This window comes from Bombyx mori, chromosome 22 (genome assembly GCF_030269925.1).
Source record: "Bombyx mori chromosome 22, ASM3026992v2".
NCBI lineage: Eukaryota > Metazoa > Arthropoda > Insecta > Lepidoptera > Bombycidae > Bombyx > Bombyx mori.
Genome location: NC_085128.1, coordinates 3,703,043 through 3,723,553, shown reverse-complemented (window position 1 = coordinate 3,723,553; position 20,511 = coordinate 3,703,043). Strand labels below are relative to the sequence as shown.

Here is a 20,511-nt window from a genome sequence, read left to right as displayed (position 1 = left end):
AAAGGCAACAAACCGACAACTAAACAAGCTAATCAAAAAAAATTTACTTTTTTTTTACTGCTTCTGTTTTTGCTTAAAATGGCAATCTTGAATGTAACTTAAAATTTTAAATGTTTTTGAGTACCTTTTGAAAATTCATATCTTTATTATAGCCCACTCCATAAGTACATAACTGCTGAACATTTCATAAAGACTCATTTATATTTTCCTGTTCCTTGTTTGTCTTTTCAGAATTTGAATTCAATGATCTGCATCTGCTGTGTCAATGCCAGTCGGAAAATACATTAGGTGTCAACAAAAATAGTTTTAGTAAATTTTCGTAATTTTACTCAAATTTACTGGTCATTTCAATTTCATAATATTTTATTGCACACATCACATTATAAAAATTGGCACTATTCTGCACTTTTCAAACATTAACTAGACATATTTTTTCACTCCCATCAGTATCAATTCTAGACAGATTCATTGTATGGCACCAGAATTTTGAACTTTTTTAACGATTTTAATAAAAACACACCTTATTCAAATATTAAGAATGGATTTGCATTTCACTGACAACTTTTATTTCAGAACACGAATTCCTACTACCTACACATTTTAATATATTGCAGCAACAATTACTTTCATATTAAACGATAACACACATTCAACAGACATCCAATATATCATTTATAAATTATAAAAAATAACTGCAATAAAACCACATCACAAACACGCACTTGTGTTATTATGTATAATTCCGATTATCCGTTATTCAGACTGTACCTACGTCTGTACGACATAAAATTTTCTTTAAGCGATTAAAAGTCTCATATTTTATTAACGACAAATTTCCTCGTGCACGAAGTTCTTAATTTATAATTTTGTTATATTCTGCAGGAACAATACAATACTTCCAAATAAATGAAGGTTTATAAGCAATGAAGATTAAATGTGTTTTAATTTTCATAAACCTTTAAAATGTCGAAACCTCCTTGTTTTAAAATCATTTCCATTTATTATCCAGTTTAACCGAGCATTATGCGATTTACTCAGGTATTTAAAACTTTTTCAAATTCGCTTCTGAACTACCCGATACCCACGAATGGTCAACTTGTTAGAGCTACCCAGCTTGTTGAGAATTAGTTATGGTAGGTACCGAATTACCATTCATTCTTATGACGATAATGATCTTGATTGTAAAAAAAAGAAACCAATTAATTTTTATTGCTGTTTTGTGTTTATAAAGTTTTCATAATATATGTCATGGTTTAAATTAGGCTAGGGATATACGGGTTTAAACATCTGTATTACGTATTCGTTTTCTTCAATGAATAAGACTAATGGATAAAATGTTTTGTCTTTCATTTCTGGCATTTTCTAATTGTAAATTTATGGAATTCTCGTATTAATTCTGTTTCGTTCCATTTTAAACTTCACCTACAGGGAAAATTATGAAAAATCTTTAGCCTTCTGAATTTATTTAGTCTCTTCAATGTTATTAATTTGTTTTAGATTTTTATTTTACTATTTACTCACAATTGTGTTTGTTAGAATTATATTCGTTTTACAATACATTTTTTTTCAGTTATACGGATTTCCACAAAATCTGCAGTTGTTAAAACATTTCTTTTAAAAATATTGACTATTCCAGACAGGTTTAAAATGTTTTTTCTACTTTGAAGTTATTCCATATCCAGTCCAAAACGCTCTATATTTTCATCAGACATCTGTTTTGTCAAAACATTGTTTTGTAATTTCCACACCTTTTTAAAACTTATTTTAAATCAACACTTATTCGTTGTAAATTAATCCTTCTTTCGATGATTCTCTTATTGGGTCAGCACTTCGAATCTCGAGTAGTAAATGAGCCAAACTATATTGGTATTACATAAATTTAATAATAATTCGCGAATAAATATTTGATATTGTCACGTAGAGCTGAAATACCGGAGATCTGTAAGATTTAATGAAATAAGTAATGAATTATTAATTATTAATCTTAATTCTGCTGTTCTTCTTTTTATAATAATATTGAAATTTAATAATAGTAACATTTTTTGGTTTTTAATATTTCCTCACTTCAATACGTGCTAAACAACTTAAATCTGTATTTACCTATCTAGAAACTGTAGTTTGTTTCATAATTGGACATTTTAATGAATTTGTTAAGTTATTTAAGTCTCGATTGGGAAATAAAGTTCCGTTATTCCTTTTATTTAGATCCGAAAGTATCAACAAATTAAAGCTGCTGCAACTACGCTTTTATCATAACGTATATCCGATATTTAGCATCTTTCATTTTGGATTTTTTCAAGCATTTTGTTCAACATTATTATCGATTTTTATATTTCGTTTCATATTTATTCAACTGGCTTGTGCTACATATGCTTTATTACTTGTGCTATGCTAACATTTTTTTTTGTATTAAAGTATTAGATATACTTTGGACTGTTAGATATTTTTGTTTCGTTCGTTCACCTAAAAACATAAAAAACATTTGACTGCCCAGAAATTTTTAAATTGTTTTGCAAATTAGTCTAAGACACGTATTAATCGATTAGATTTATGATTACATAATATGAAAAAGATTAGACCTTTTTTTTTTTTTTTTTTTTTTTTTTTATTGCCTTTGTAGGCAGACGGGCATACGGCCCACCTGATGGTGAGTGGTTACCGTCGCCCATGGACTTCAGCAATGCCAGGGGCAGAGCCAAGCCGCTGCCTACCGCTTAATACTCTCCATAAGCCTCGTTTGAAGAAGGACATGTCATAGCGCTCGGGAAACACCGTGGAGGGGAGCTCATTCCATAGCCGGATGGTACGTGGCAAAAAAGATCTCTGGAAACGCACTTAATAAGATTATGATGTCGGGCATTACAAAAAGACTGAGAAATTACTAACGCTTTTTTCCTAACAATGGCTTGTCACTTTTAAAATGATCTGCTACATTAATTTATTGAAAATTATACTTGAGTTAAAATTTGGATGTATCAGTCTGTGGCTTGTGTTCTTCTTATCTGATCTGATATGCAGCCTAAATTTCTCCAAAAATATATGAGTCAAAATAAATCCTTCCTTGAGAATCCTAAAATCTAAAATCCTTGAAAGGTTTTGTTCAGTTGGGTCCTATTAAACTGCTCAAATTCAGGTGTATTCTCAATCCAAACCATAAAATTGTCTATTAGTAAAATTTCTCCCCACGAGTATTTGTATGTACTCAAAAATGTAATTTTTTCAGCAACGTCCTGTAGTTTTATTATTTCTTCTAATTATATTTGTAAATCCCAACAGAATAATACTACTGTTACTTTATCCATGTGAAAGCATCTTAGGCTTGAAATCAAATTTTCATTTTAAGTTTTCTATTCATACTTTCCAATAATATGAGATATTTTTTTAATCTGATAAATGTTTGTTTCGGCTTAGTACGGCAACATTTTAACTTATTTAGTCACTTTCCTATGCATCATAATCCATATCTTCACTTTATTTCTCATTTTAACAAATTCTGGCACCGTATCTTCAGAATAATGGTGATTGTAATCATAGAGATTTAATTTTAATTACCTTGTTGTTAGTTCAATTAGAAACTGCATTTAACCTAAAAAAAAATTGTTTATTTTTTGGGTTTTCAAGTTTCAATATCCACTGCAACTTAATATATTTGTAGATTGTTCAGTAACATACCTATTACAATTTAGATGTTTCTCTCATCTGTTTTTAAATATTTTTCAACGTCTTTTCCACTCTTAAACTGCTTTAGCTCTTATTAAGTGCATAGTATTTTAAAATGCATAAGAAATGGTTCATTTCTGTTTTTTTCTTTCGTAGTTTTCAATTATGTTCACTAATTTATTCATTAATTTATTGTTATGTTATTTTCATCCATATAACTTGACAGTTTTTGTGCATAGGCCTGCTTAGACCTGTTACAAATATATTCTTACACTCTCGTTTTTCAAGTTATTATTGTAACATACACATATATTGCATCACGTATGTTTACAGTCTAGTTAGTATTCTGTGTGTCCATTGTATTCTGTTTATATTTCGATGAATGATTTAGCCAATATAATTGTGAATGAAAACCTTAGATGCAACTAAAATATTCTCAGAAAACATATTATATACTCGGAGTTATGCTGAGTGTATTAGTAAAAATATGTATAAGTACCTTAGGTAATTAAGTAGTAATATTGTTTTGAAATATTAGTTAACATCAATATAATTTGAAGCACTTGTGGCTGATGAAGTGTATTAGAATCTCATACAAATCATGTGCGATAAGTAAATTTTAATCTGTTTTGAATCTAAAATTCTTATTCTAAGTTCTAACAAGTTTAGTCCCTGAGTTGAAAAATATATTAGTTTTCATTTTTACTGCGACGCGGCTCCGAATTTCGGAAATCTATATAAATGAATGAATATATAAATGAATTGCTGTTCGTTAGTCTCGCTAAAATTCGAGAACGGCTGGACCGATTTGGCTAATTTTGGTCTTAAATTATTTGTGGAAGTCCAGAAAAGGTTTAAAAAGTAGAAAACTATGAAAATGCTCGGAATTAAATAAAAATTACAATTTTGTTTTTCCTTTGATGTGTCCCCCCCGTCGGACGGATTCCTTTTGTTTGTGTTAAGTTTATTTTATACAAAAGTTTAGGTCTTTTATTTATCGATTGAGGCACTACGAAGTCTGCCGGGTCAGCTAGTTACTTGATAAAATTTTCGATATTTGGATAATATTTCCAGGTTTCGATGACTGTTTTTTGTACAATCTAGAGTCATCTTGTTAATGAATTAGAATTAAAATTTCTAAAAATATTTTAAATGTTGTATAGTATACATGTGTAAATATATTATATACGTACATAAACCATAATAAAATAATAATGGAATCTTAATTAAATAGGTAAACAGAAACAGTGGTTCTGGCAATCCTGCAAGGAATGACGCTGTGGTAATTTTGTTTATCGTTAGCACTCCATGTCTAGTTAGCACACTTAACATGCGTATACCTTAATTATGTGTTCCTTTGTGTATGGTAAAACACCACGTGTATACCGATAACATCTCACTATTTCTATGTACACTCTTAAGCAAAGAGCTACCCTACCAAACACCAAGCGTTTTACATTAGTAGAATAATGCTTATAAATAAAAGTTGCCTACAAAAATCTATTTCTAGAAACGTTTCGATTTGTACAATAACGTAAGAGGCTTTGCGGTTGATGGTAATTACGAATTATTTAAACCAGGCGAAAAAGCAGCTGTTTAGGAAAAATAATATTTATTAGTTAAATGTATCCATGGCTATTGCAGGCATTTTGAATTCAAGAAAAGTGATTAGTAGTAGTAATTTAGAAGGTTTTCACTTCACCGACCCTTTCAAATAACTGAATGTCATTTTAATTGATTTAGATGAAGTCAACGGTAGCGTTTTTAACAAACTATAATGTTCTCAATTTCGTTTACATATTCAGACTGATAATCTGAAATATTTCGTAGATTTTTTGGTATATTTTACAACTTAGATTAGACAACCTTTTGTCTTCAGAATCGTATTCCAAACAATTTTAAAAGATTGCGATTTGTAATATATAGAATTAAAACCATAACATGTAAACTCATCAAACTCGTGTAAGATCTTTGTTTTCATAATAACGATATACCTACTTTTACGATATAGAAAATAATTAATTACCTTTGTTTTAGCACAACTGCCGTATAAATTTATTATTATTATTATCATCATATATTTTAAAGTTACACTTTTTTTAGGCGATTCCAGATTTAGTTTTGATTTTGGACTTGGGTCTATTTTTTTCTCAATTTGTAATTTGTATTAACCTCTACAAATTTCCTAGGTTTTTTCTTTTTTGAAATGTAGGTTATTTGTTAGTCAGAATCATTTTTGAAAACGTTTGGAATTCTACAATAAAATCTAAAAGTATGTAACGTACTATGGACCTCTATTAAATTTTACTTTGGAACTAATGAAACTTGCAATATTCATAAAATCTAAACTAGCATTTGCGCTTGAAGTGTACGAATTTTCTAACAATTGTGTTAGTGCATATTAATATTTAATGACATTAATCAATGAAATGTGAAACGGCAATAACAAATAAAATCTGAATAAAGTTAATATGTCGTACCTACCTACCTATAAATGAATAAGCTCATAAGGGAATTAGAACTCTTTAAATTTGAATTTACAGAAATACGATTATGTATTTACCTACCTTCATTTATTTTCCAACCTTTTTTCTGCCCCAGGTTTCTACGATATCGCGAAAGGTTCTACGCAGTAATCGTCAACCGGGCGATGACTCCGCCATTTTGATTTACGGGATTCTCGGCTTGTTGAAATCTACGCTATTATCGTTTCATTATCAAGAAAAAGAGCAAGGGGTGTTCTTTTCAAATGCCTACATTTTAGATTAAGCTCCTACAGCTACAATTAGCCAGTCTAGAACTACCCAGACCTCACCACTACACCGTGAAAAGGTATCTCAACTGAGGATCAAGCTACAAGGGGTATTTATACGCTTTGTTTGCCGCAACGCCCCGCGCATCTGCGTTATTATTACGCGACTATATAAAGACGGCAAGATTTGCGTTCAGGAGAACGATAGCGAGTACTGTTCCAATTTTACTGATTAATAATTCTAGAGCATTCTATACTTTGATCGATTGTTAGACTGAAATGACGCTATAGGTATAAAGAGTACGAACGATCTGCTATCGATCGTTATGTTATAACCCGACTTTATAACACCGAACGCAATTCCCCATAAGATGAAAGGTATAGAGGCCTTCTCAAATTTGATTCGTAATAATTCTAGAACATTCTTCAATTAGTTAGACTGCAACAGATATACGAGTAAGACGAGGATGCCAAATATTGACGTGATCTGGAAAATTCCATGCCGATGTTGTCAGTTACAAAATAAAGATTTCTTTTTGAAATTTCCAAATATGTTCGGTACAATTTTACAACACAAATTGTATTACAATCGAGTCATTTGGAAAAATATTAGAAGCTATAAATAGGAAAGCCAGTTTTGGCAAAAATAATTACACTTAACTATCACTATAAGTTAATAATTTTTTTTGCATTATAGGATTTATGTCAAATACCAAGAAACATTGAGACGTAGACAAACAAATTTTAAACTTCAATTTTAATAACAATACACTTAAACGAAGGTGAAAGTTAACCCAGACAATAAAGCCGCATAATGTACTTTGCTGTTAGAAAATTTTCTTGTTTTTTTTCATAATTTTTTATGATTCAAAATAAGGCTTACTTTACTTTACTCTTAAAAAAAAGTGGAAAAATAGGTCAATGCTTGTTACAAAATATAGGTAGTATTTAATTTTCTTTTTAACAATACATTTCATGAAGATTTTTGGTTTGGTGCTAAACGAGTGATTTACTAATTAATTTACAAACGAATTTAATGTTGCGCTAAAATCTGCTTTATATCAGATAATTTTTGTGTCTATATATTTAAAATAAAATAAAAACAAAACACATCGTCAAAATCACGTTCATTATATGACAACACTGCAAACTACGCAGTTATCAAATTACACGAGATGGAGATATAAGGTAAAAAGAGATAGCATATAAAGAACATTCTAGAGCATACAAAATCTGATCAGGGATACCATACCAAAGAACAATAATCACAGAATGGATAGGATTTTTTTACTTTGATTTATAACACTACGATGGAGCTAGGTGATCCTTACGTAGTGTTCTTCTAGTGGTGGATAGCTATAAAACTTGACTCGAGATTCGCCGTGTGCCAAATCAACAATGAATTATGGCGGACCGACTTCTAAAAAAGGTTTTTCGCGGCTAAGGCATGTAAAACCACGATAGCGAAACCAGGTAAAATCATGTCTTAGTGTAGCGCCTCAGATATTTAGAGTGTGGCTGGATAAAAATAAATAGCCTATGCGCTTGTAAATAAATTTATTGTAAATGAAACAACTTTGCCCGGATTTTATGAGAGATAAATATTAATTCAACGTTTTGAAATTTTGGATCTTGTTGTTGCCTAAAGAACAAGACGTACTGTTCTAGTTAACTGGCTTACTGGTTTCAAAGGATGTAACAATGTCGATGTTCAAATTCCACGCACAGATGCCAAGAATTAACAAATAAAAATAAAATAAAAAAGTTACGTGTACGTGCAAGCATCGCACATTAACAGTATTTTGTTACTTTTTATGCGTACAAAAAATCCGTCAGAAATTAAGTAAAATAAAACTTATTTCAGTTATTTTTACTGCATGATATCCCTAAAAGACTTCCTATCTCTGTTACTCATTAACATCTAGTTCTGTCTTACAAGGAGGAAAACTATTGGCGTAAATTATAGAATTTCTAGAACACACCTCTACACACCGAAGTTTGATAGGCGTTTCGAGAATTTTCTACAATGTGCTCGAACGTGATTGGCTAGCTGGTAAGAGTATATAAGCATGCCGCGAGCGCGGGAAAACATTCAGTACTTGAAAACATAACTGAGAGAGCAAAAGTAAAACGGTGTAACCACCGAAGAATTTAGACAAGTGATTTTTTCTACAAATTAATTTGAGATCATTGAGTGAATTCTACAGATATGCCTGCTATAGGGATAGATCTTGGAACTACATATTCATGTGTTGGAGTTTGGCAACATGGAAACGTGGAGATCATCGCTAACGACCAAGGAAACCGGACTACACCCTCATATGTTGCATTCACGGACACAGAGAGACTCATTGGTGATGCTGCTAAAAATCAAGTAGCACTCAACCCTAGTAATACGGTGTTCGATGCGAAAAGACTAATCGGTCGCAAGTTTGATGATGCCAAGATACAACAAGACCTGAAACATTGGCCATTCAAAGTGATAAGTGATTGTGGAAAGCCCAAAATCCAGATAGAATTCAAAGGCGAAACAAAACGTTTTGCACCTGAGGAAATCAGCAGTATGGTGTTAATAAAAATGAGAGAGACCGCTGAAGCATATCTTGGAACAGCAATACGAGATGCAGTCATCACCGTTCCTGCTTATTTTAACGATTCACAGCGTCAGGCCACAAAAGACGCTGGAGCTATCGCTGGTCTGAATGTGCTTCGTATTATAAATGAACCGACAGCAGCAGCACTCGCTTATGGATTGGATAAAAATTTAAAAGGCGAACGAAACGTTCTTATTTTCGACCTCGGTGGTGGAACATTCGATGTTTCCATACTGACCATTGATGAAGGTTCATTATTTGAGGTAAAAGCCACTGCAGGCGATACTCATCTAGGCGGTGAAGATTTTGATAATAGATTGGTGAACCACCTAGCTGAAGAGTTTAAACGGAAATACAAGAGAGATATAACCAGCAATCCTCGCGCTCTTCGCCGGCTTCGGACTGCAGCTGAACGGGCGAAACGAACATTATCATCGAGCACGGAAGCTACCATTGAAATAGATGCTTTGTACGAAGGCATTGATTTCTACACTAGAGTATCTCGTGCACGTTTTGAAGAATTAAATGCTGATCTGTTCCGAGGAACACTGGAACCTGTCGAGAAAGCTCTGAAAGATGCGAAACTAGATAAAAGCTCTATTCACGACGTAGTTCTCGTTGGAGGATCGACACGCATTCCAAAAATACAGAGCATGTTACAAAACTTCTTCTGTGGAAAGAAACTAAATCTTTCAATCAATCCGGATGAAGCGGTAGCATACGGAGCTGCTGTACAAGCAGCAATTTTGAGTGGAGAGCAACACAGTAAAATTCAAGATGTTCTTTTGGTTGACGTCGCTCCCTTATCTTTGGGCATTGAAACTGCCGGTGGTGTAATGACAAAGATCATTGAACGCAACGCTAAAATTCCATGCAAGCAATCACAGACATTCACGACATATTCTGACAGCCAACCAGCAGTCACAATACAAGTGTACGAGGGCGAACGGGCCATGACCAAGGACAACAATATGTTGGGTCGCTTCGATCTAACTGGAATTCCACCTGCACCACGGGGGGTCCCAAAGATCGACGTGACATTCGATATCGACGCCAACGGGATCTTAAATGTCTCCGCTAAAGAAAACGGCACTGGCCGCAGTAAAAACATCGTTATTAAAAATGATAAGGGACGATTATCTCAAGCTGAAATCGACCGTATGGTAGCAGAAGCCGAACGCTATAAGGAAGAAGATGATCGACAAAGAGAAAGGGTAGCAGCACGCAATCAATTGGAAACTTACATTTTCAACGTTAAACAAGCCGTTGATGATGCCGGTGACAAACTGAGCGCACAAGACAAAGAGAGCGTAAGAAACGATTGCGAGGCCGCCCTGCGATGGTTGGACAATAACACGCTAGCTGAAAAAGATGAATTTCAGCAGAAACTAAAGGATCTTCAGCAAGTTTGTTCACCAGTCATGAGCAAGATCCACGCTACGGGTAGTCAACAGTATTCACAGCCCAATCGTTCAGGGCCAACGGTTGAAGAAGTTGATTAAATATTAAAATGACGAATGAAGTTCAGACTGATTTCAGTATTATATGCTTTAAGTTCCTAGTCAATGATTTAAGTTAATTGTAAATATTAGAATTTATGTTATGTTTTTAGTTTCAAACATTGTGTTCATGGACTGCAACAAAAAATAAATAGATTTTAACTTTTGAAGTTGTTTTTTATTGATAATTTTGTATATTAAAATAGTTCTAAATTGTACAATGAAAATAATTTATTTGCCACAAAACAGTTGTATATCAAAGGGTAGTTACATAGAGCCGAATGCAACTTTATACGATAGGTAAATTAAAGATAATAAACTAATCGTTTACTAAAAATCACATCCTCTCAAAATCAATAGACTTCCCTATTAAAAATCGAACTTAGTTTAAATGCCGTCTTGGGACAAATGAAAAATTACGCCATCTCTTAAATCGTACATAAATTGAATAAATAGAAGTAATGAGATTTTCTATTGCGAATGTAGACAGATAATATAAGGCCCCACTAATGGTGATTTTTTTTTTTTTAAATTGGAGTTTATGGCCTGGTATCTAGACCTTTAGGCCAACTAATGGTGAATGGTCACCGCCGCTCATGGACGTCAGCAACGCCAGGGACACAGCCAAGTTGCTGTTTATCTAACCAAGTGGCGGGAACGCAAGGAGTGAAGTTGTGTGAATTGTTTTATTTTGTCTATTTAGTGCTTCTTCAGGTTTAAATGTGTAATAACGGTGCTTTATTAACTGCTTAGAATCTGTGAAAGTGCATAATTGTGGGAAAATGAAACAAAGCCGCTGGACGTAACTTCTCGGGATCCTCCAAAAAGTACACTGATAATGTCTTAATAAATAACCATAATTTTACTGAGATTATATTTCATCACATATCATCTCATTTGTAAATTTAATTCGTTTTTAATCATTTATGTTATGTTGCGATTACTTTCCTTCGTTTTATTATTATTCATAAACTGTAATTAATTGAAACGGCGAATTTTAAATATTTTATTACTTGACACTGGCTAATGCACAAACTGTGCCGGAGCCAAAAAATAAAGTACAAGAAGCTAAGGTTGACATTAGGACTTAGGACATTATATATGGAGCATAGATTATACACATAATATATGATTTAGTTTATGTGCTAGATTGTTGCATAGTGCGTGTGTTGTCTTTCCATTTTCAAGAATAAAAGTTTAGTTAATGTTGTGCTGTGTGTTAATCAATGTATTTATTTAACTAATAATTATGGCACCGAATTTAAGTAAATTAACGCAACGGACAGACGTTAAAGTCGGTATTGCTGTCTCCGCAGCTCTTGGTGCTTGGATTATCCGGAACTCCTTTAAGTCAAGGTGAGTTTACTGGCCTCTTGAACAATTTTCCATTGCTTTAGTTGTTTATACTATACCTGAAACTCTGAGTCCCAATTAAGCGTGTAAAATTTTCAGATTTATATGTTGAATTTCCTTTTGACCAATTAAAACGTTTTGCGCTAATCATGATAAAGTTGGAATTTGACCTAGAAGTGAGATAAAAATTAAAACGTGGTAAAAAGACTAAGTTTACTAATATGTTTAAATCTATTAATATCTTATTATCACCCAAATAATTTTACAATAGTCATAATACAATAGAGTGGTCAGTACAATAACTTTACAATATAGATCTTTGTATTTTCTGAAATAATTCAATTCTTGAATATACATCTGGTCTAGAATCCGCATTACAGAGAGAATTTGAGTATATTTATGAGATGATACAGGAAAAATAAAAAATAAACCTTGGTTAGCAGTGTGCATTTAATTGTTATACTCTCTCTGTATCAGTTTTATTATATGATAGAATTATTATAGGTAATTGATTTTTCCCCTGCTTAATCACTGGTATGAGCCTATGAGGAGCCTATGAGGCTATTCCAGTTACACTCTGAGCAAGTGAGTTGACAGAGTCAACCTCAAAGAATAGCTAACATTAGCCTTAACAAGAGCAATGCTTCACAGTGTTTTTACTGATGGTAGGAAATCTTGTTAGACTGCACAGGTAGGTATCACCACCCTTCCTATTTCTGCTGTGAAGCAGTAATGCATTTCAGTTTGAAGGGTGGTGCAGCTGTTGTACTGCAAAAACGACCTTATAACTCGTCTTAAGACTGGTGCAGCATTGACATTGTAGATGTCTATGAACTCTGGTAACCACTTAACACCCAATGGGGTGCGAGCTTGTCCAATAAGCAATAAGAAAAAAGAAACTGAGAAACAACATCCTTTTATCTATAAATACCTCATTCACATAAAATAAAACAGGCATATGTTTGGAAATTATGTTAGGACTATTTGAATAAAAACAAGTACATTCTCACAGTTGTAGAATATTTAAGAGTTTATAATTCATATAAAGCATGCTTGGAAACAAAACTTAACTGACTTATTAACTTAATAAATATTTTTTAGAAAATCAAGATATGACAAACCCGGCCGTCTTTCACCCGAAGAGCAGATTCAGTACATGATCAAAGAAAAAGACAAAAAGGGGCCAAAAGCACAAGTTGATGCTAGATTTTTAGCAGAATTTAAAACACTATGGAAGATTATGATGCCAGGCTGGTGGACCAAAGAAAGTGCCTTCATGTCGTTGATAGCCATCTCTCTAATATCCAGATCCATGTGTGATCTGTGGCTAATACAGCAGACTACTTTGATTGAAGGGTGAGTTGAAACTATAGTCTTATTAATTATTATGAATTAAATCATTTTAAAATAAACACTGAATATGACTAGCATTTTTGACAAACTTCCTTTACAACTAAGTACAGTGCAACCTTAATATAACAAACCTGAATATAATAATGTCCTCGATTTAACAAATTTTTCTTAACCCGCTGAATTGTCCATAAGAGTTGATGTAAAATATACCTTCACATTGCGAAGATTTCTTGCGAACAACCTCTTTATTCAACTAAATTTTCAAAGATTTTCAACTATAAAAAAAAGATGTAAATACCTCTAATTAATGAATTTTGTCAACCCAAAAACTTTATATAACGGTCCCACCAATATGACCCTAAATCCCATAGTACTATGTCAATCAGTCTCATTGCGTTTGAGAAAAATTGTTACCTACCTAATTGTTTTGAAATATAAAATATATATAGTAATTTCATAAAAATGTGTTTTCATTTATTAGTAGAAGTTGTTTGCTATAACAAGATGAGTTTAATGATGAGGTGAATAAAAAATTTTTTTTACTTACCTCGTTATAACAAATGGTAGACCAACCTAACCCTAATCAAACAAACCTCAGTTTACCAAATTACTTGATATAACGAGTATTCACTTGTTCCCTTCCGATTTGTTATGTATTGTATTGTTAGGTTGCACTGTATTTATAATTTTAATTCCAATAAGGCAGTTCATCCACTCTAGATTCCTAGAATTAATTTTAAATAAAAATCTAGTTTTATCACGATTTGTTGTACTTTGGTGATAATTACTGCTTTATATTAGTATGCATTATACTGAGACTTTAAACTGTATAGTTGAAGTAAATACAACAAAAAATAATGTAAATTAACTTGAAAACCCTGTAAAACAAAGAATTTTAATTATTGTTGCTTTTGTTGACTGGTTTAAATTATTTTCAAGTATTTAATGTACTTTGACCTTCTTGGTGCTTAATGGTTAGTGTGTATATTTAAAAAGAGATTTGATTCCTTTTCACATAAATAATTCATGAGTCATGACTAGTTTATGGAAATGCATGCAAAACTCTTGGTTTATTTTAAAATAAATTATAACTTCAAGGATATCTATTTTATATGTCAGCTACATTAAATACTAAATATCAGCATATATTATATATCAAATGCTGTTTGAAAATAAACCCAATGGTCAGCAGAATGTTGACTGAGCCCTTAGCATGACCTGGAAGCGGAGGCGCTCGCTGCGGATTACGCGTGGCCATGCGGCCTCCGCTCCAGAGGGGAGACGCGGCCCGGCATCGCAGAAGTTCAAGCGCAGAAGCTGTAATCTCGTGCCGTGCTCGAGGCGTAGTCTCGCTGTTGGCGGACCCTGCCTACGGGCGACGGCCCTCGAGGCGATCCGCCCTGTCCTCTCGGACTGGGTGACCAAGGAAGTCTCACCTTCCGAGCGACGCAGATTCTTACGGGACACGTCTGTTTCGGTCGCTACCCGCACCTCGTCGCCCGGAGGGAGCCGACGCCAAAGTGCTGCAGTGGCTGTAACGAGGTCACGGTGGCGCACACGCTCGCGTACTACCCTGTTTTCGCGGAGCAGCGCCGCGTCCTCGTTGCAAAAATAGGACCGGACTTGTCGCTTCCGAACGTCGTGGCTACAATGCTCGGCAGCGATGAGTCCTGGCAGGCGATGCTCGACTTCTGCGAGTTCACCATCTCGCAGAAGGAGGCGGCGGAACCAGGGAGGGAGAGCTCTTCTTCTTTCTCGGCGCCGTGCCCCCGCCGCCGAGCCGGAGGTCGGAGGAGGACGTTCGTCCAGTTCTGACCCCTGTGAGGAAGCAGTGTCCTCCAGGTGATGGTCACGGGGCGACTGAGGGGTTGAGGCTGCGCCGCACGCTACCATCACTCTAGCGCGCTGGCACCAGGAGTATGGGACGACAATAATGGCAATAAGCATGGCAATAAAAATATGTTTAGTAAATTCTTTTATGCTAACCCTATTGTCATGAAATTTTGTAAAATCACAAAAAATATCCTTTTTGGTAATTTTAGTGTTTCACAATTTTAATACTTACAGATAGAAAATAAATTATTCATTGTACAGGTCAATTATCACAATGAACCACAAGGAGTTCAAGAGGCTGTTAATCCAGTTCTTCGGATCAATGCCACTGGTAAGCAATTTTTTCTATTAAAATAATAACCGGGAACAAGTCACACACAGTCGTCTAGGCCCAAACTAGGACTCCTTATGGGAATCAGAGACTGATATACCTACGCATGTATACTGTACTGTTAGGGTTGAATCACACCGGAATGGCAGCGACGGACATAAAGGACGGAGTCTTGAATACAATCGATAGACTGTACCAAATAGTCAAAACTTTGGATAAAGAATTGGAAAATCAAAAAAGAGGAAAGAAAGAGGAGGAGAAAGGAGTAGGGACGGGTGAGACGGGCTCTTTACACCCCCTGACCCCTCCCATCCCCTCCCCGACACACTGCCATGAACTGACTAAAAGGATGGAAGAACATACAAGACTAGTCAAAGAAAATAACGAAAAAATGGAAGAATTAAAAGGAATGTTGACTGAACATAAGAAAACGCTGGAAGGGGCAACATACGCGAGTGTAGCGGCGGGCCCAAAAAAGGGAAACATTGAAGAAATGAAAACGTTGCACTCGGTCATAGTCACCTCCAGTGACGAACAAGAGTCAGGGGAGGAAGTCTTAAACAAAATAAGGGAAGTCATAAACGCCAAAGAGGGGGGAGTGATGATAGATAGAGTTCGGAAAGCCAGGGACCGGAAAGTGATTATAGGATGTAGGAGTGAAGCGGACAGGAAGAAAGTAAAAGATAGGCTGGACAAAGCGGGAGGGTTATTACAAGCGGAAGAAATTAAAAACAAGGATCCGCTGGTTATTCTGAAGGACGTCCTTGCTTACAACACAGAAGAAGAGGTGGTGGGGGCGCTGAGGAAGCAGAACCAGAAGATCTTTGAGGGGCTGACAGAAGATGAGGACAGGATGGTAGTAAAATATAAAAGAAAATCAAGGAACGCCATCACAAACCATATAGTCCTAAAAGTCTCCCCGAGGCTGTGGGGCAGGCTTGTGGAGAAAGGAACGGTCCAGATTGACATGCAGAGGATTCATGTGTCGGACAAATCTCCACTGGTTCAGTGCTCCCAGTGTCTGGGGTACGGTCACACCAGACGCTTCTGCAGGGAAGAGAAAGAGACATGCAGCCATTGTGCAGGTCCACACAAGAAGACCGAGTGCCCGGAGTGGTGTGCCGGTGCAGCCCCTACATGTAGAAACTGCGCATCCGCTAAGGTGGGAAACGCCGAGCACAACGCTTTTAGCGATGAGTGCCCAGTGCGACGGAAGTGGGATGCGCTAGCCAGAGCTGCGACGGCTTATTGCTGAGGGCGACCACAGTGGACAGCGTGGCACACCATCCCGCAGTCACAGTCGGTTGGGGATGCTCGGCTGCGGTGGCGTACCAACGTTTCAGATTGTGAGAGAAGATGGGGTGCTTAGCAGTGTGGTCCACGTCGCTTACTGCTCCGGTCACAACTGTATCATGCTTACTCTAACGAAGGAAGGGTCAAGAAACATGCCTAAGGCGAGCACAACCAGGAAATGTAACACCAGGGACGTGAATTGGCTACCTTTTATTGAAAAGGCAACCCAATTCAAGAGGGACAAAAATCTTGACACTCAAAGATTGGAAATGACAAACACGGAGGAAGAACGAACGAATACCATAAACGAGTATGATGCAGTTGTGATCGAGGCGCACGAGGAGGTCTTCCCAAAAATAAAATGTAAAACAAATCCGAAGATTCCTTGGTGGACCAAAGAGTTGGAGGATAAGGAAAAGGAAACACTTACCTTAGGATGGCGGGTCCGCTGCACGGAACCCTGCAGTAGGAGTGCCGCCGTAGCCGGGTATCTGGAACAAAAAGAGGACTGTGGAAATGATGTGAAGGGTGCTGAGAGAAGCAGTTGGATGGAGTTTGATTTTGTACAGTATTGTGTCAAGATAAATAAATAAGTTGTATATAAAAGTGTATTTGGAATATGCAGATATATACAATGTAAAATTTTGACACACACAAATCGCAGAATCACTACAACGCCAGCTTAAGCTCCTAGTGACATCTAGCATTAGAATTGATACTGAAGTGTTGAAAGTAAAATAGAACTACAAAAAATGTAAATAAATAATGTATAATCCAATAATAATGTAATAAATTAGGCAAAATTGGAACAACTTACTGTCAAGACTAGATAATATGAAAATGTAATGATTATTCGATAAAATGCAAAATTAGTAGTAGGAAGTATAAAGAATGTTAACAAATAAAGTATAATGATGCGATAATGACGTAATAAATAAGGCTAAATTTTGAGTAAAATATTGTAAGAGAGCTAAGGAAAATGTAATGCAATGAAAGTAAAAAATGTAAATATAAAAGAAAAAGAAATACAAATTAGAAAGAAGTACAAAGGAAATAAAATGCAATAAAAATAGTAATTGACTCAATCGCAAATCTAATATACAATTTAAAATATTGTATACCAAATAAAATAAAAAACAGTAAACAAGCCAAGAAGCCTTAAAAATGTCCCTGACACTTACTCGTTAGGGGAACGCGCTATTACAAAAAAAAAAAAAAAAAGCGACCAACAGCGTTGCGGCTAGCACTTAATTTTAAACTGTATCTACTTAAAAGATCAGTATCGCTTGAAAAGCTTGAAAAGGTCGCGACACAGCCGCCGCCCGCCCGCGGTGAAGCGTACAGCCGCGCGCCACGTGCCTCTTGTCGGTGGTTCTGCCGTATATAATAACGTATAAACGTATAAAATATTTAACGTACGTACGTAACGTATACAATATTTAATATGATTGTGATATTCGAATCGTAATTTTGCTATTAGCATCAGCAGTTCTATAATAAAATTAAGCCTACGATCTCATGTATCAAGGTTAGTTGGCCGATGGCTGCCTTTTTTTGTAACCAACTTGGTAACAACACGGGTTGTGAGATGATTCTACATAAAAAATTATGTCGACGGAAAATAATTGCGGCGCAATAGTTGTTTACATTATGCGGCAAATGAACTAAGTGGCGGTATTTACATTGTTGATGTGTATGGGCTCCGAAAAACCCTTAACTCCAGGTAGCGCGTGAGCTCGTTCAACCATTTTTTTTCCCCTACCTAAACTGGTAGCCTGGAGCGGCTATTCCAGCGTAACCGAACACGAACCCTAGCAAGAGTCGTGCTTCGCAGAATCTACCACCGGATCGGGAACGCGACCCACTGAGAAGATCCGGCGAGAAATTCAGTGGGCTGTGTCTGAGAGTTAATTTACTCGTCGAGCCCTTCATCGCAAGCGACGGGTTCGACGAGAACGGTGACCGGTGCTTGAAGTACCTAGAAGCACCGTTAGGTTTAGGGATGGATCGGGAGGATCTGAGATGACGTGTTTTGGGCGACGTCGACTGCTTTACAGTCTGTCCGCAGGATCGGGAATGTAGTTACCGGCGGCCACGATGAGAGGGTTCTCGTGTCGCTTTATCGAAGTGGCGCAACCATTTAAGCAATAAAAAAGTTCGATTTGACTGCGGCACGGCACATTTCTGTACGGACGGACCGACAATACGCTCTGCACAATAGTATTTACGTAAATTTCTTAACAGTATTCTTTAAAGAAATTAATAGCCTCTATCGTTCTAATGACTTGAAATATAGTAAATATAATACAAAATTCTAATAAAAAGGAAAATCGACTTCAACAAAACAAAATAAGAATATCATAAATGAAGTCGAAGTCAATTAAATATGCATTATTTAGGAGAACTCCTAAAACTTGTCAGGTCTTTATAAAATTTAAATTGGGACAACATGTGCAGCACAGCTTTCTAATTAAAAAAATGTTAGGATCGGGCCACCAAACAAAAATCTAAGTTAACATAGTTAAAAAAATATAAATAACCTTTTTTTTTTTAAAGTTATTTAAAATGGTACTGGATAAAAAAAAATCAATTCTCTATTGCTGATTTCTTCTTTAACGACGAAACTGTTTCTGCAAGTGGGTGGGTACTGTTTGCTCTAGATAAAAAAAAATATTATGGCGAGTATATTTTGGTGAAGGCGATGTTCAACTTTGGTGAAGCATATTTTTTCACTAATAGTTACACAAGAGAGCATTTCTCGTTGACCTGGATTCATGGAAGTTATACGGTTGAGTATAGCACATGTAAAGGGTCTGAAAATAACTAGTCAGGTCATAAGTATTGTCACACAGTAAAAACTTTTCTTTTAGAATGCTGGCCACAAAAAAGTTTATTGAATTCGAATTTCGAATTGTTCATGAAAATAAAAATGTATACTTTTTAGAATTTTACTCATTTTTAAATATGGAGTGGACGCTTAAAGAAGACCGTGTTGCAGTTATTGCGTTGCATCGTTGCGGTTACGCGCCAATTAAAATTTTTAACATGCTGAAAAATTTGAATATAACCAAAAGATTCGTTTATCGTACCATCAAACGATACAATGAAGACTCTAGTGTAGATAACAGGTCAAGAAGTGGTCGCCCTCGGTCTGTTAGGACTCCAGCAGTGATAAAAGCTGTGAAGGCGCGAATTCAAAGAAATCCCAAACGTAAGCAGAAACTGTTGGCCCTTCAGATGGGGTTAAGCAGAACCACGGTGAAAAGGGTGTTAAATGAAGACTAAGGGCTTCGAGCATATCGAAGAAAAACAGGACATCGTTTGAATGCTCGTCTAATGGACCTGAGACTGAAGAGATGCCGCGCTTTGCTGAAGCGGTATGCGGGAAAAAAATATCGGGAAATTCTTTTTTCGGATGAAAAAATTTTTACCGTAGAAGAGAGCTACAACAAACAAAATGATAAGGTGTACGCACACAGTAGTGAAGAAGCGAGCAACCGTATTCCGCGTGTCCAACGAGGTCATTTTCCATCCTCTCTCATGGTATGGTTGGGAGTTTCTTATTGAGGCTTAACAGAGGTACATTTTTGTGAGAAAGGTGTAAAAACGAATGCAGTTGTGTATCAAAATACAGTCCTGACGAACCTTGTGGAACCTGTTTCTCATACCATGTTCAATAACAGGCACTGGGTATTCCAACAAGATTCGGCGCCAGCTCATAGAGCGAAGAGCACACAAGACTGGCTGGCGGCGCGTGAAATCGACTTCATCCGGCACGAAGACTGGCCCTCCTCCAGTCCAGATTTGAATCTGTTAGATTACAAGATATGGCAACACTTGGAG

The 20,511-nt window shown here is 35.7% G+C and overlaps 2 protein-coding genes and 1 long non-coding RNA gene across 3 annotated transcripts in view; 2 read left to right on the top strand and 1 right to left on the bottom strand.

Annotated features, from left to right (window-relative positions):
• LOC119630258 (uncharacterized) overlaps positions 1-14,020 on the bottom strand; it is a 36,037-nt gene extending 22,017 nt beyond the window's left edge. Inside the window, exons 1-5 of the long non-coding RNA XR_005246054.2 lie at positions 13,759-14,020; positions 13,343-13,486; positions 11,918-12,028; positions 3,673-3,911; positions 125-3,586 (exon numbers count right to left, since the gene is read on the bottom strand). This is a non-coding gene — a long non-coding RNA (uncharacterized LOC119630258). The remainder of the gene's footprint in view (positions 1-124; positions 3,587-3,672; positions 3,912-11,917; positions 12,029-13,342; positions 13,487-13,758) is intronic.
• Positions 8,622-10,508, top strand: LOC100862772 (heat shock protein 68). The gene has a single exon (NM_001256999.1). It carries the CDS (start codon positions 8,622-8,624, stop codon positions 10,506-10,508), a length of 1,887 nt encoding a protein of 628 aa, NP_001243928.1.
• Positions 11,594-20,511, top strand: part of LOC101743534 (ATP-binding cassette sub-family D member 3) — a 34,646-nt gene continuing 25,728 nt past the window's right edge. Inside the window, exons 1-3 of the mRNA XM_038019012.2 lie at positions 11,594-11,861; positions 12,960-13,214; positions 15,306-15,375. Of these exons, the coding sequence (XP_037874940.1) occupies positions 11,755-11,861; positions 12,960-13,214; positions 15,306-15,375 (432 nt within the window). The 5' untranslated portion in view covers positions 11,594-11,754. The remainder of the gene's footprint in view (positions 11,862-12,959; positions 13,215-15,305; positions 15,376-20,511) is intronic.